The sequence below is a fragment of the Mesitornis unicolor genome, unplaced genomic scaffold, assembly GCF_000695765.1.
Source record: "Mesitornis unicolor isolate BGI_N332 unplaced genomic scaffold, ASM69576v1 scaffold2182, whole genome shotgun sequence".
Classification (NCBI taxonomy): Eukaryota; Metazoa; Chordata; class Aves; order Mesitornithiformes; family Mesitornithidae; genus Mesitornis; species Mesitornis unicolor.
This window is the reverse complement of record NW_010169661.1, coordinates 7585-20871: the sequence shown is the minus strand read 5'-3', so window position 1 is coordinate 20871 and position 13287 is coordinate 7585. Positions and strand designations below refer to the sequence as shown.

The 13287-nt window shown below is 51.0% G+C and overlaps 1 protein-coding gene across 1 annotated transcript; it reads left to right on the top strand.

Annotated features, from left to right (window-relative positions):
* Nucleotides 1-1576: 1576 nt before the first annotated feature.
* On the top strand, nucleotides 1577-12579 carry KAZN (kazrin, periplakin interacting protein). Its single transcript, XM_010179407.1, has 7 exons — nucleotides 1577-1760; nucleotides 9514-9650; nucleotides 10290-10460; nucleotides 11125-11314; nucleotides 11483-11613; nucleotides 11890-11940; nucleotides 12405-12579. Exons 1-7 carry the CDS (start codon nucleotides 1625-1627, stop codon nucleotides 12570-12572), a joined length of 984 nt encoding a protein of 327 aa, XP_010177709.1. The 5' UTR covers nucleotides 1577-1624; the 3' UTR covers nucleotides 12573-12579.
* The last annotated feature ends 708 nt before the right edge of the window (nucleotides 12580-13287 follow it).

Below are 13287 nucleotides of genomic sequence, written 5' to 3'. Positions count from 1 at the left end.
CTCGCTGCATCTCTGGCTTGTGACCAAAGGTGAAAATGAATTACCAGTGGGGAAAAAAATGAGCAATTAACAGCAGCCACTGGTGTTTTGTGGGGTCATGTGGGGCTTTTTGTGACCAGGGAAGTTGCTGGGTGGGTTTAGCACCATGAATACTACACCACGTACCAGTCCCTCACGTGTCCCCCCATTTCCCAAGGGCTGGAGGGGCAGTGTTGCATTTCGGCAGCCTCCAGGGAAGACCCCTATGGCCTTGGCTACCTCTGGGTTCTTGCTTTTTGCCAGGGTTTCCAGAAGGCGCTGTGTGCTGCACCCCCATCCCCATCCCAGAGCTCGGCTGTTCCTCATTAGTGACTTTATTGCTAAATAATTTACAGAATGGGGGCCTCGCCAGTTTTCGTGCGAGAAGCATTTCAAGTATGCGAACCAGATTTTATGCCTTCCTGGCACAGCTGTGGGCCGGGCCGGGGGAGGAGCTGCTGTCCCCATCCTGCCACCAATGTCACCCCCCCGCCTTGTTGCCCAAATGGGGGCAGAAAGGAGAGGGCTCAGTGCATGTGTGGAGGGACCTTAGCAAAAATAAGGGGAAAAACTCCTATATTTAATCCTCAACTGGTGTTCTCCAGGCTGAGTAATGCACAGGGGTGGTGGGGAAAGGCTCCAGCTGCATTTTCTTGAAGAGCTGGCATTTAGTTTTTATTTCCATTTTATTTTTACTGTAACTGTAACGCAGGGGCATGGTCCAAACCTACAAGAAATCAATGAGCCCATTTGGATGAGTTAAGGGGTTTTCTCCGAGTGCTCCCAAAGCAGAGGGGAATGCAAAATCACAGTGTTTGCATGCTTGCACAAATCATTTTGGATCACGATGTCTGGCTTGTGTGGAGGACTGCAGTGGCTGTGCGCGTCCAAAAAACGTTTTGAAGGAAGAGGATGGTGAAGGGAGGTGAGGGCGATGGGAGCAATGTAGAAACAGCAGAAAAGCACTTTGTTATGCTGAGGAATGATAGGAAATGAGGTTGCTGGAGCTTCCCCCAGTGCCCATAACAAAGGAGACCCAGGCTGGGGTGCCCCTGCAATGCAGCTGCTTCAAGGGTGTAAATCCTGAAAAATTCAGGATTGAGGTCTGCAGGTAAAAACACATCTGCACCTTTCAGAGTGGGTTTATTGAATTTTGAGTACGCGTGGATGGCTGGAGGCAAAGCTGCTGTGCATCCTATGGGGCACAGTGGAGCTCGGCAGCCTCTGGACACCGCCCATGTGAGCACGCCATCGATAGGGAGGTGGAAGTTTATTTATCATCATCATATGTGTTTTTAATATTTTTAATGCCAAAAAAATAAACTAATTCCTAGTGGAGGGCCTTCCCCATCATTTCCCTCCCTTATCCTCTTGCATCCCCAGGGTGCTGCCAGCACCGCTGAGGGTTTTGGGCTGTGCAAAGCGGGTCTGTGTGTGTGGGGGGGTCACCCCAGCAGCGCTCACCCAGTGCCTTGAGCTGTCGGCGGGGGCGTGGGGCCGTGCCGGGAGCCGTCGGTCACTTCCTCTCATTGTGTGTCCTCTTCCTCCAGCGCTGCTGCGGGAGGAGGTGGCCCAGCTGCAGGAGGAGGTTCACCTGCTGCGGCAGATGAAGGAGATGCTGACCAAGGACCTGGAGGAGACGCACGGCAGCAAGGCCCCGGAGGTGCTCTCGGCCACCGAGCTCAAGGTGCAGCTGGCACAGAAGGAGCAAGAGCTGGCACGGGCCAAGGAGGCTCTGCAGGGTAAGGGCTGCGTGACCCCACTGCCCCCTGACCACCTACCACCCCCTGACCACCCACTGCGCCCCAGGGCCATAACGATTCACAGCGTTAATCAATGAGGAAAGGCAAAGCCATCCCTTTTATTTGGAGGTTTGGTTCCCGATGTGCTGTGTGTGTGTTAAGGGGGAATTTGATCACTGCCTGGGTCCCCCTCGCACTGTCCTGCCCCAAGATGGACCAGGGTGCAAGCGAGGGGCTGGGAAACAGGGTGTAGGGGGCGTTTGCAGCATTGCAGAGTAATTTCTCTGTGGGGAGCTTTAGGGGAGAGCGGGGAAAGCCAAGAGAGCAGCTGGAATGCAGCTGGAATGTGAGGTGAGGGCGGGTTGGATGTGAGCCCCTCAGACTGGTTTGGGAGGGAAGCAGCGAGTGACTTGGTGAGTCCCATTTTCCTTACCCTGCATGGAGCGATCTGGAGTGCTGCAGAGGCAGGGGCTCCCAGGAACATACAAAGTCTCCCTATGGGGTTCTCCTTTCTTCGTACATAGATTGGGGTGTTTTCCTACAGTGATTGGGGCTGGGATCTTCCTGCCTCACCAGTGGCTGTCAGTGATCCCCAAGACCAGGGTGTGGAGGGTGAAGTGCCACATTGCCCTCAGTGGCCTCAAGTTGTGCCAGGGGAGGGTTAGATGAGAAATTAGGAAAGATTTCTTTGCTGAAAGAGTGGTCAACCATTGGAGGAGGCTGCCCAGGGCAGTGGTGGAGTCACCATCTCTGGAGGCGTTAAAAAATGTGTGGATGTGGCACTTGGGGACATGGTTTAGTGGCTATGGTGGGGCTGGGTTGATGATTGGCCTCGATGATCTTAGAGGGCTTTGCCAACCTTAATGATTTGATGTTTGCAGCTTTTCCTCCCCAAAAGGAGCTTGGCAGTAAGTCCAGGCAGGACAGTTCGTTAGCCAGAGCCAGGGGATGATCCTGAGCTCTCGTGTGTCAAACCCTGGCAGCGCCGCAGCTCTAAAGATCATCTCAAATCCCGCGCATACCGCGGGTAACAGCCGCTTGTCAGCTCGCATTTGCGGATTATGAAGAGACGCTGTCAAAAGTTTTCAGGCTCAGAGGCTGAGCGGCGGCGGAGGGAGAGCCCCAGCTCACCACGTCCCCCATCCGGGCTGTGAGATGCACAGAGGGACAGGGAGTTGGGCTGAGTCTGTGTTTGGGTGGAGGATTTTGGAAAAAGCAGATGAAAAACTCCCCCAGTTTTGCACTTTTTATTTTATCTTGCTCTTGATTTGCAAAACTGTCCTGATGAATTAGTAACAGCCAAAATATCTTAAAAATCTTGCCCCCCTGCCAGGCAACCGGTGCAGCCTCCAGCAGCAGGAAATGCTCTGGGTGTATAAAACTGTAATTGGAGAAGAGAAACCTTAATTAGAGAATATTTGCTCTGCACGGACAGGGAGGGGGAAGTGCTGATAAATGCAAAAATACAGAAGAGCAGAACTATTTTAAGATTATTTACAAAAGAAATAATAATAATAAGTAGTCATTGAAGAAGCTGCAGTGAGGTCATACGCGCTTCTACGGAGGATAGCACAGAGAAAAGTGAGTTTGGCTGGAGAATCGTGAGTATTTCAGGAATATAATAGTGAGGTTTTATTGGGCTTTTACTGACAGCTCTACAAGCTGCTGGGATTGGTTTTCCAGAACTTCTCTGCAGGTGTGATGGCTGGGAAGAGGGAATCTTAGCCTGCACTTGGAGAGGCACGTAGCAAGAAGCCTTTAAAAATCCCTGCTCCTTGCAGTATTGGAAAGCTTGTGCGTAATTTGGAAACACTCGCTGCACTGAATCCGGCCCTATGAGCTGGGCAGCAGAGCAGGCTCAGCGGATACGGAGACGGGTAATGTGGGAACAGGATCAGCAGCTGGAAGGGGGAAAAAAATCCTTATTTCCTTTCCGTGAAAAATTGTGCATAGAGAAACGTAGCCAGAAGGGGAGGAGAAATGGCAATAACTGCGCCTGGTGAGCGGTTCTGCCAGGAGAAATGTGTCTGCTGGTGCAGGTATTTGGGGAAATAACGGCTCTGTATTAAGGAGGTGCATGGTAAGGTGGTGCAAGGAGCTCAGGGAAGCCTGGCTGTGCCATGGTGCGGGTCAGAGGGTTGTGCCAGTCGTGTCCCGCAGCCAGAGAGCGTCTCCGGTTGCAGTGCTGCCAAGCCCCATGGTCCTTGCTGAAGGATGCCCCGTGGCCAGCAGCATCAGCATCCCCGTGCCCGTGTGTAGTGTCATCTGCATGTAAATGATATGGAAATCTGTCACCGTGGCTGGCACTGAACCTGGCAGCACAGTGCAGCTGGTTTGGATAGATACTGGCTCTCCAGACCCTGACACAGGGGGAAGGGGAGAGGATTTTGCATTTGGGGGCTCCTGCAGTTTCAACAACATTTGTTTTGCACAGAGTTTGGTTTGTGATGGGCTGATGGAGGAGGTGGATTCAATGTCCCTCCTCAGCAGTGAATTTCTAGCCCTTTCTGACTGTTTAGCATGGAGGAAAAGCCGGCAGTAAGCCCATGCAGCATCTTCTCCGTGCTGTGCTAACAAGCCCTCACTGTGGGATCTGGAGCAGCACAGGATGCTCTGCAGGAGTAACTGGAGAGGTTTCAGCATCCCTGACAGCATCTGCTTTCTGTGTCTTTATTGCTCCTTTTTCTGGGCTAATTCCATCTCTTGCACTTTTTTTCCAATCAATTAAAATCCAAATAAAATCCCGTAGCGCTGCATCTGCTATCGTCCTTCTCCTTTGCTGGGGCTGGGATTTGGGATATCGGTTACAGTGTTCACGCAGTTACTTTTTCCCTTACCCTGGCTGGAAAGGGATGGATGTGGTCTGGATTTTGGAGGTGGAAATCTCCATCGGAGAGGTTGCAGACAGCTTCATCACTGCTGGGTCCTGCAGGAGCCGTGCCCGAGTGCCTGGGGGATGTGAGGAGCCTCTTGACTGGGTGACATCTGTGAGCGTGTGGGCTGATGGCAGAGTCCCTGTTTCTGGGAAGGATATCCGATGTGCTGGAGCTTGCCTGCGGGATTATCACGCAGAGAGCAAACCTGGTTTCTGTTTCCTTTTCGAGTGCCAAGGTGGAGACCTCAGGCTGGCTTTCCCCACTGCTCGGGAAGGCGTGAACCGACTGTGTGTCTGCTCCATAAATGGGTTGTAGCCTGGTGTCCTCCCTCCCAAATCCAGAGCTCGGTGCTGTGAGCCGCTGGGGATGGCGTTTGGGATGGGACAGATCTCCTGCAGAAACCCTCAGCACACCTGGTGGGCTGCAGCAAGGGAGTGAGTGGCAAAGGAATGGGCAGATGGGTGCCACTGAAGGTGAATGTTCTGGTGGATGGGCGTCTTTGAAGGATGGGCATCCCAGCAAATGGTTGTCCTGGTGGATTGATGTCGCAGCAGATGAGCATCCCAGTGGATAGATGTCCCAGCAGAGGGGTCCCCAGTGGATTAATGTCCTGGTAGATGGGTGTCCCAGAGGATGGATGTCCTGGCAGATGAATGTTCCAGCAGAGGGGTCCCTGGTGGATGGATTTCCCTGCAGATGCGTGTCCCAGTGGATTGATGTCGCAGCAAATAGGCGTCCCAGCCATGGACCCAACCAAGGAAGCCCTCTCCACCCAAGGGACATGAGGGTCTGTACAGAAAACACACTGTGCTCCTTTGAAGACCTTAAACTCACAGCTGAAATCATTGACCACCTTGTCATGACCGTGGTGGTGGTTGGTTTGGAAAGCACTGGACCTCCTAGCAGGGTGTTTCCTGGTAAACTCCCCCAAGGCAAATGCTTCCTCTAATTATTTCCTGAAATTCAACATTGCACTCGAATTTCCTGCCTGTGCCGTACCTCTGCACGCCCAGGAGCGAGCGCGGGCTCTGCCCAACTCCACGTAACGTTGACGTCTTTCACGGTGAGGTCTTCTCTGCAGGTGGTGACGGCTGCGCTCAGGGAGTGCGCGCCCCTGTTTAATTAGGAAGCAAAGAGCGGCGCTGCGATTCCTGTGCAGGGCTGACCGATTTTATGGGTTAGTCATGGTGGCAATATTGAATTTCATGGTTGGGGTGGAGAAACAGGAGAAATTAAGTGAATGTTAATGGGACAGGCTGGGTTTACATGGTCTGCTTGCATGGGGCATCACTGAAGCTTGAGCAGTGCTCTCCAAAGATGCCTTTCAGTAAGTGATAAAGTCAGCTCTGATTCTGTTCCTGGTATGAAAATCCACAATGCACAGAGTGAGAGAAGTTCTTGGGGCTGCTTTTTGGGAGGGTCAGAGGTAGGCTGCGTCCACTGCCAGCACCATGGCTCATGTTTGGGCTCTGCCACTTCATTCCAGGAGCAAGAATCCAGGCAGAGTTGCTATTTCTGTGGCCAGATGTAATTGTTTTTCATCTAATATCACATTTCCAGATAGTCAAACTAATTATCTGTATGTCCTCAAAGCATAGATTTTAGATGCTGTGGCTGGACAGGGGCTGCGAGCTGGTAGCATCTTTGGTGGTGGTGTCACCAGGAGGTTTTGGCAGTGTTGCTGTGCCCTTCAGGTTGATGCAGCAGAGCAATTAGATGTCAGCTTGTTAGGTAAAGCTGGAAATAAAGATGCTGGGGGGCATTTTCAGTTGTTCTGGCTGTGAGTGGCAGAAGAAGCCCAGCATGGAGCGAGTCCGGTTCCTGTTTTGTGTCGATCACCATCGCTGGGAGCAGCAATGCTCGGGGACGGATCGCATGGCAGGAGGTGGCAGCTCAAGTAACAGGAGCACAGGGTGTTGGGGGTGACAGTGAGAGCTGGGAGGGGTCACACTGCTGTACCCATCCCCTCCTTCTCATCATTCCCGAGTCCAGGGGGTGCTGCTGGGTTCCCCCTCTGCTTCTCCCAGGCGCTTTGGGTGAGAGGGAAAAATAAATAATGCAAATAAGCTGTGTGAGAGAAATACTTTCCACTGAGGGTAAGGGTTTAGGATTTCTTGCTTCTCTTTCTTGCATTTACGACCAGGTCGGAGGTTTTGCCAGAGCGCCCCCATGCAGATGGGCTGGGGTTGAGTTTATTCAGATATTCCTGGGGATCGGGGTGCAGGGATCTGGCCCTGGATCACTGCATTAAAGGAAAAAAAAATCCATTTCACCTCCTTGGTTGTTGAAAACCCAGTTCATTCCTCCTTGGCTGCCCCTGCCGTCGCGCCGTGGATGGCAGTGGCTCGTTTTCCCTGTTCGAGTAATTAGCCAGGCTCGTTTGCTAAGGACGAATTAAGCTGCCAGCGTGGTCCAGGAATTGCTGGCAGCCCAAACTGCTCACTTCTGCATTACTTTTTATTTTTCTCCTGCCTCTTTCAATTAATTTCCTATTAATTGGGTTTGGAATGAAGTTCTCGAATGACCGATAAATCTTCTTTAAGCTTAGGAGCTAATCGGTTTTGGAGGAGGGAAAGCGGTGGTAATAGAGTGGGGGGAAAAAAGTGCTTTAATTGTAACAAATCTCTCGAATATGAACTGAGACAAATGGTAAATTGTGCTGTTGGCTTAATAGGAACAAACCTGCTCTTGCAGTACCCCAAGTCCATCATCTTGCAGTACTGCTTGGTGTGGATATTGGCAAATAGTCAACCCTGGGAGATGGTGCATGCTCTTCTCCTAATGGTACTTCTGAGTTGTTGGGTTTTTTTGGCAAGCAATAAAATGTTTTCCATAAACCTTTAAGGCCATTCAACACTGCCACTAATTAAAGCAGGTTGTATGCTATCAGGGACTCACTGTTTAATTAAATTCATTGGGAGCCTTTTGTCACCTCCAGCATCAGAGAGTGCAAATGTGGAATAAACTTTCATAAGAGCCTGGCATTATCCTTGAGGAAAATTTTATACATATAATAGATAGATACAGATATATAGATAGGTAGAGCATTAAAGGCACACTTATATATATGTATATACAGGCATACATATATATACACACACACACATATATACATGTGTGTATATGTGTGTGTATATATATATATATATATGCATGTGTGTGTGTTGCAAAGTGTTTGAGAGCTTGAAAACAGAGGGGTTATCAGCAACGTGTTATTCTGCATGGGGCTGAGAATGACCCTGCCTGGAAAGGGTTACGGGGGCCGAAAAATCCCCCTCTAAAACCCAAATCAGCAGTGGCTGCGGTTACGTGTCCTTGAGTCGCAGTCGGTAACTTTGGGTCTCCCCTTCTGTGGGCTCTGTCTCTGCCAACTTATCATAAATTTTTCTTTTTCAGCAAGTTTTTCGGTCATGTGAAATAACTGGGTGGGGGAAGGTTGCTGTTGAATACACACAGGCGCCAGGAAAAGCTCTTTTTTAAAAACTCAGATGTGGTCCGGTTGTGATTATTTTTAGAGGGTTTCTGTAGTAATTTCCTAAGCTGGAAAAAAAATAAGGAAAGTCCCGGTGCTGACAGGGGCTGAGTTGTCCCAGCCGTGTTCACTGAAGTGGTGAAGGAAAAATCACAAGCAGGATCACGGGACAAGGTGAATCGTTATGGCGTTTCTTAGCTGGTTGGTTATTTTTCTGGGTTTTTAATTGCCTCCAGTGCTTAATGGTAAAATCGTTGGTCCAAAGAGTTTCATCTCCTGGTGTTTAACAGCTAAAAACCTCTCTTGTCCCAAACATCTCCGTCATCGTCTTCGACCATTTGGAGGGATGGGAGTCCCTATTGCAGGAGGTGGGAGCAGAGCCTGTACTGGGAGAAGGCAGGGGCATGGAGCCAAGGGTACCAGGGTTCTAATTGCACCGAGGGAATTAATTTCCTTTTAAGAGACGAGGCCCACTCATGGTGGTGCTGTTGTCTTCTAGCGGCTTTAGTAATACAGACAGCTCTTGGGGGCCTCAAGGTTGATTTTTCTGGTGGGTTTGGGGGGCTTTAGGTATTTCCTCTGTGGTATTTCTGTGATTTTCCTGCTTTTAGCAGATTTCCAGCAATCCAACGCCGTGCCGGTGGCCAACAAGCATCCCTCACTGCTGCGCAGAAGAGGGGGAACGCAAGGGTCTCGGTTTTGTATCAGGGCTGGTGAAACACCCCCATGGTACCCCCGCACTGTCCCCTCATCCTCACACAGCAGCACTGGGGACGCTCGAGGAGCTGTACCCTGGGCTCGTGAGAGCACTGCAGAAATCTGCCAAGCAGCTAAAAATAATCAGGTTGTGGTTTATTTATCCTGGCATGGGAGCAGCAGGTTGGCCTGCGCCGGGCCCTGAGGCTGCAGCAGTGGTTTTTGCTCCCAAAATCTCCTCTCACAGGGGATGAGGTTTTCCGTGGAGGGTGGGTGAGGATGAGGAAATGCTCTGAGTGTTTCATGGGGCCGGAGGGTGCAGCATTGAGCATGCATTGGGCATCTGCTCCCAGCGCAGCCTTGTTTTTTATTTATTGAAAAATAAATTACTAATTTGTATAAAATAGATACATATATTTATATTATAGTATAATACTGTATTATTACTGTATTGTATTACGTTATAGTATTGTAATATATCATATATCATATCATACTATATTATATCACATATCACAGTATATTATATAGCACATATATCCATATATATCAATAGATTTATAATATTAATATACTAATATACATGATAAATTAATAAAATATATTCATATCTATAAGATAAAATTTTTATTTATTGAAAAAGAGAAGCGGTGGAGGTGAGGGGTCTGCCGTGCCCCAGTCTGTGCTTGAGCCCTCGTCTCTCCCACAGCCATGAAGGCCGACCGCAAGCGCTTGAAGGGGGAGAAGACGGACCTGGTGAGCCAGATGCAGCAGCTGTATGCCACGCTGGAGAGCCGCGAGGAGCAGCTCCGCGACTTCATCCGCAACTATGAGCAGCACCGAAAAGTGAGTGGCCACTGGGATGATGAGGGGACTGGAGCATTTCCCACATAAGGAAAGGCTGAGGGAGCTGGGGCTGTTCAACCTGGAGAAGAGGAGGCTGAGGGGGATCTCATCAATGCTCATCAATATCTCAAGGGCAGGGGGAAGGAGGATGGGACCAGACCCTTCTCAGGACAAGGGGCAATGGTCATGAACTGGAACACAGGAGGTTCAACTTAAACATAAGGAAAAACTTCTTTACTGTGAGGGTGACAGAGCACTGGACCAGGCTGCCCAGAGAGGTTGTGGAGTCTCCTTCTCTGGAGATATTCAAATCCCCTGGACATGTTCCTGGGTGATCTTCTCTGGGTGACCCTGCTCTGGCAGGGGTTGGACTGGGTGATCTCCAGAGGGCCCTTACAACTCCCACCGTGCTGTGACTCTGTGCTTTTAACCAGGAGCACGATGAGCATCCCTTTCAAGGGAACCGGTCACATCCCGCGGCTCCCCGTTCCTGCCTACTGCCATCCCTGGGCTCTGGTGACACCCGAAGGTGCCTTTGGCTCCGCAGCAGTCGGGTGGCCCCAAGGAAGTGGTGACAGAGGGGTGTGTAATAACCCCCACAGGTTTCCCCTTCCTGACCACCGCTCTGTGTCCCGGCAGGAGAGCGAGGATGCAGTGAAAGCCTTAGCAAAGGAGAAGGACCTCCTGGAGCGAGAGAAGTGGGAGCTGCGGCGGCAAGCCAAGGAGGCCACGGACCACGCCAGTGCCCTCCGGTCCCAGCTTGACCTGAAAGACAACCGCATGAAGGAGCTGGAGGCCGAGCTGGCCATGGTGAGCTCAGTGACGGTGCGGGCACGGCTTGAGGGTCAGCCCTGTGTTGCTCCAGTTCAGCAGCTGGGAACACCTCAGGGAGTTTTGCTGTAGTTAAATATTTACACCTGAAAGGAGGTTGTGGTGAGGTGGGGTCGGTCTCTTCTCCCAAGTAAGGAGTGATAGAATGAGAGGAAATGGCCTCAAGTTGTGCAGGGGAGCATTAAATTGGATATCAGGAAAAATGTCCTTACTGAAAGATGGTCAAGCACTGGAAGGGGCTGCCCAGGGCAACGGTGGAGTCACCATCTCTGAAGGTGCTCAAAGCACGTGTAGATGTGGCATCTTATTATGTGGTTTAAGTAGGCATGGTGGTGTTGGGTTGACGGTTGGACTTGATAATCTTGGAGGTCCTTTCCAACCTTAATAATTCTGTGATTCTGCAGTTTGGTGCAATACTGCATTTATGGCTTTGCTGCAGTGGGATGCATGCGTTCGCTGCAGTGGCTGCACATAGTGGCAGAAAACAATCCATCGCTAAGAAGGATCTGGATATCCTTGGTGCAGAGAGCAACATACTTTGTGAATTTTCTGCAAAAGGCAGGGTGGTTTTGGTGCTGGTTTCGCTGCTCTGAGAGACACCCATAAGGTTTTTTTTACCTCTCCCCTTGGTGTTCTTCTCCAGGCCAAGCAGTCCCTGGCCACGCTGACCAAGGACGTCCCCAAGCGCCATTCCCTGGCCATGCCGGGTGAGACGGTGCTGAACGGCAACCAGGAGTGGGTGATGCAGGCTGACCTCCCGCTGACGGCCGCCATCCGGCAGAGCCAGCAGACCCTCTACCACTCCCACCCCCAGCACTCGGCGGACCGGCAAGGTGAGACCCCTGGCCTGGATCACGGCATGGGAGCTCAATAGAGGGGAAAAAAATTGATGAAAAATGGGCAAAACAGCCCCAAAATCAGGTTTTTTAGTAGTGCATCAGAGGCTTTGCATGGGGGTTGGGTCTGCTGTTGTGATGTTAACTTCTCCCTGTGCCTGGCAGCGGTCAGAGTGAGCCCCTGTCACTCGCGGCAGCCGTCCATCATCTCTGACGCCTCGGCAGCTGAGGGCGACCGATCGTCCACACCGAGCGACATCAACTCACCCCGGCATCGAACGCACTCGCTCTGCAATGTAAGGCGCTGGGTGATGAGGGGCTGGCCTTGTCAGGGATGGGGGGGAGAGGATTTCCCCACAGCATGGGGGACAGGCCAGGAGGGAGCCAGAGGGACGGGCTCTGGGGATGCTGCGGGTCCTCCGCTTCTCCAAATGATGGTTTTGGGGATTTGCTGGTCTGGAGGGCTCCTTTCCTGAGCGGTTATCCTAGCCCCACAGCGATTCTGTTTTGTGGTGGGGGGTCCTGGGACGTTTTGGGCCTGATGCAATGGGATTGGTGTCATTCTGCTGCAGGGGGACAGTCCTGGACCGGTACAGAAGAACTTGCACAACCCAATTGTACAGGTAGGGCACAAAGCCTCACTAAAATCCCTGCTTACATCCCACTTGTGAGACCCAGTCCTGTGCTAGTAAGTCATTTAAGGGGGCTCAGAGGCATAGATTTGGGCTTTTTTTTTGTTTGGTTTGGTTTGTTTTTTGTTTTTTTTTTAAATAAAAAAAAGTAACATCCCAAATTTTAAGTCTGGGATTTCCCAGATTGCCACGATTTGCCCCAAAATCCAGGTAGTGCTGTAAGTGGTTGCTGTTCTCAGGGCCCAGTTGAATTTAAGAAGCCAAAATCCCAGAAATGTGGGGAGGGAGCCCAATTTCACTGCTAATTGCACCACAGATATTTCAGGTCCAGTACCTTTATATGGCTTTGAACCTGGATCCAAATGTTTTTTGGGACCTGGATCACCCTGATGTGGGTGGAGGGAGTGAATGCCAAGCTGGGTACTCAAACCCCTGTGCTTTCCTCCCCTTCACAGTCTCTAGAGGATCTGGAAGACCAAAAACGGAAAAAGAAGAAAGAGAAGATGGGCTTTGGCTCCATCTCCAGGGTCTTCGCCCGGGGGAAGCAGCGCAAGTCCCTGGACCCCGGCCTCTTTGACGGGACGGCCCCCGACTACTACATCGAGGAGGACGCGGACTGGTGACCCCTCGAGCATCTCCTCGGCCTCGCCGATTGTACATAACCCCCACCCCGCCTGTGGACGTGTTACCTGTTGTCTTGGGAGCGATGCAGCCGTGTCGTAACTTCAGTTTTTCTCCCTTTTTTCTGTGTTGGTTTTTTTCCCCACACCGGTCTCTCCTTTGTTGTCGCTTCAGTTTGTCATTTTGGGTTGGGGTTTTTTTTTTGTTGGTTTTTCCTGTCTTATTTCCTCCTTCTTTTTGACGAAACTTGAAACTTGAAGGACTGCTGTGTCTCTGTAAATACCAGAAATATTGTGCACTTTGTGCTTGTGACGTCTCTTGTCCGAACCCCGCTGTTTTCCGGAGCCCAGCCCGCGGGATGTCCTGGCTCGGGGACGAAGGACCTGCCCGGCTGAGGGACCTTAGAGCGAAAACACACGCAAAAATCAAAAAAATCTCTCATTCGCTGTGATGTCTTCCTGGCCGAACCCCGCGGAGGCGACACGGGCTGTGGTTGTGACGCCCGCCGGTCTGGAAATTTAAGTGTTTTAACGTTCCTTTTTAGTTGTTTTTAATTTATTTGCACAAACCCAGAGGGAGAGCTTATTCTAACTAAATTATTGCAGAAGTTTGGGGATTTTTATATTTTTCCACATCGGGTGGGATGGGGTGGGGAGGAGAAAAGGGGTGTTTGTACTGTACTGTCCTGGGAAGCTGCTGCCGGGGGGGGGGGGAGCG

Coding starts and splice junctions, on each gene's coding strand:
- KAZN (XM_010179407.1), top strand. CDS start 1,625: ATGAAGGAGATGCTGACCAAGGACCTGGAGGAGACGCACGGCAGCAAG. Junction 9,651..10,289: donor ACTATGAGCAGCACCGAAAA/GTGAGTGGCCAC, acceptor GTGTCCCGGCAG/GAGAGCGAGGATGCAGTGAA. Junction 10,461..11,124: donor TGGAGGCCGAGCTGGCCATG/GTGAGCTCAGTG, acceptor GTTCTTCTCCAG/GCCAAGCAGTCCCTGGCCAC.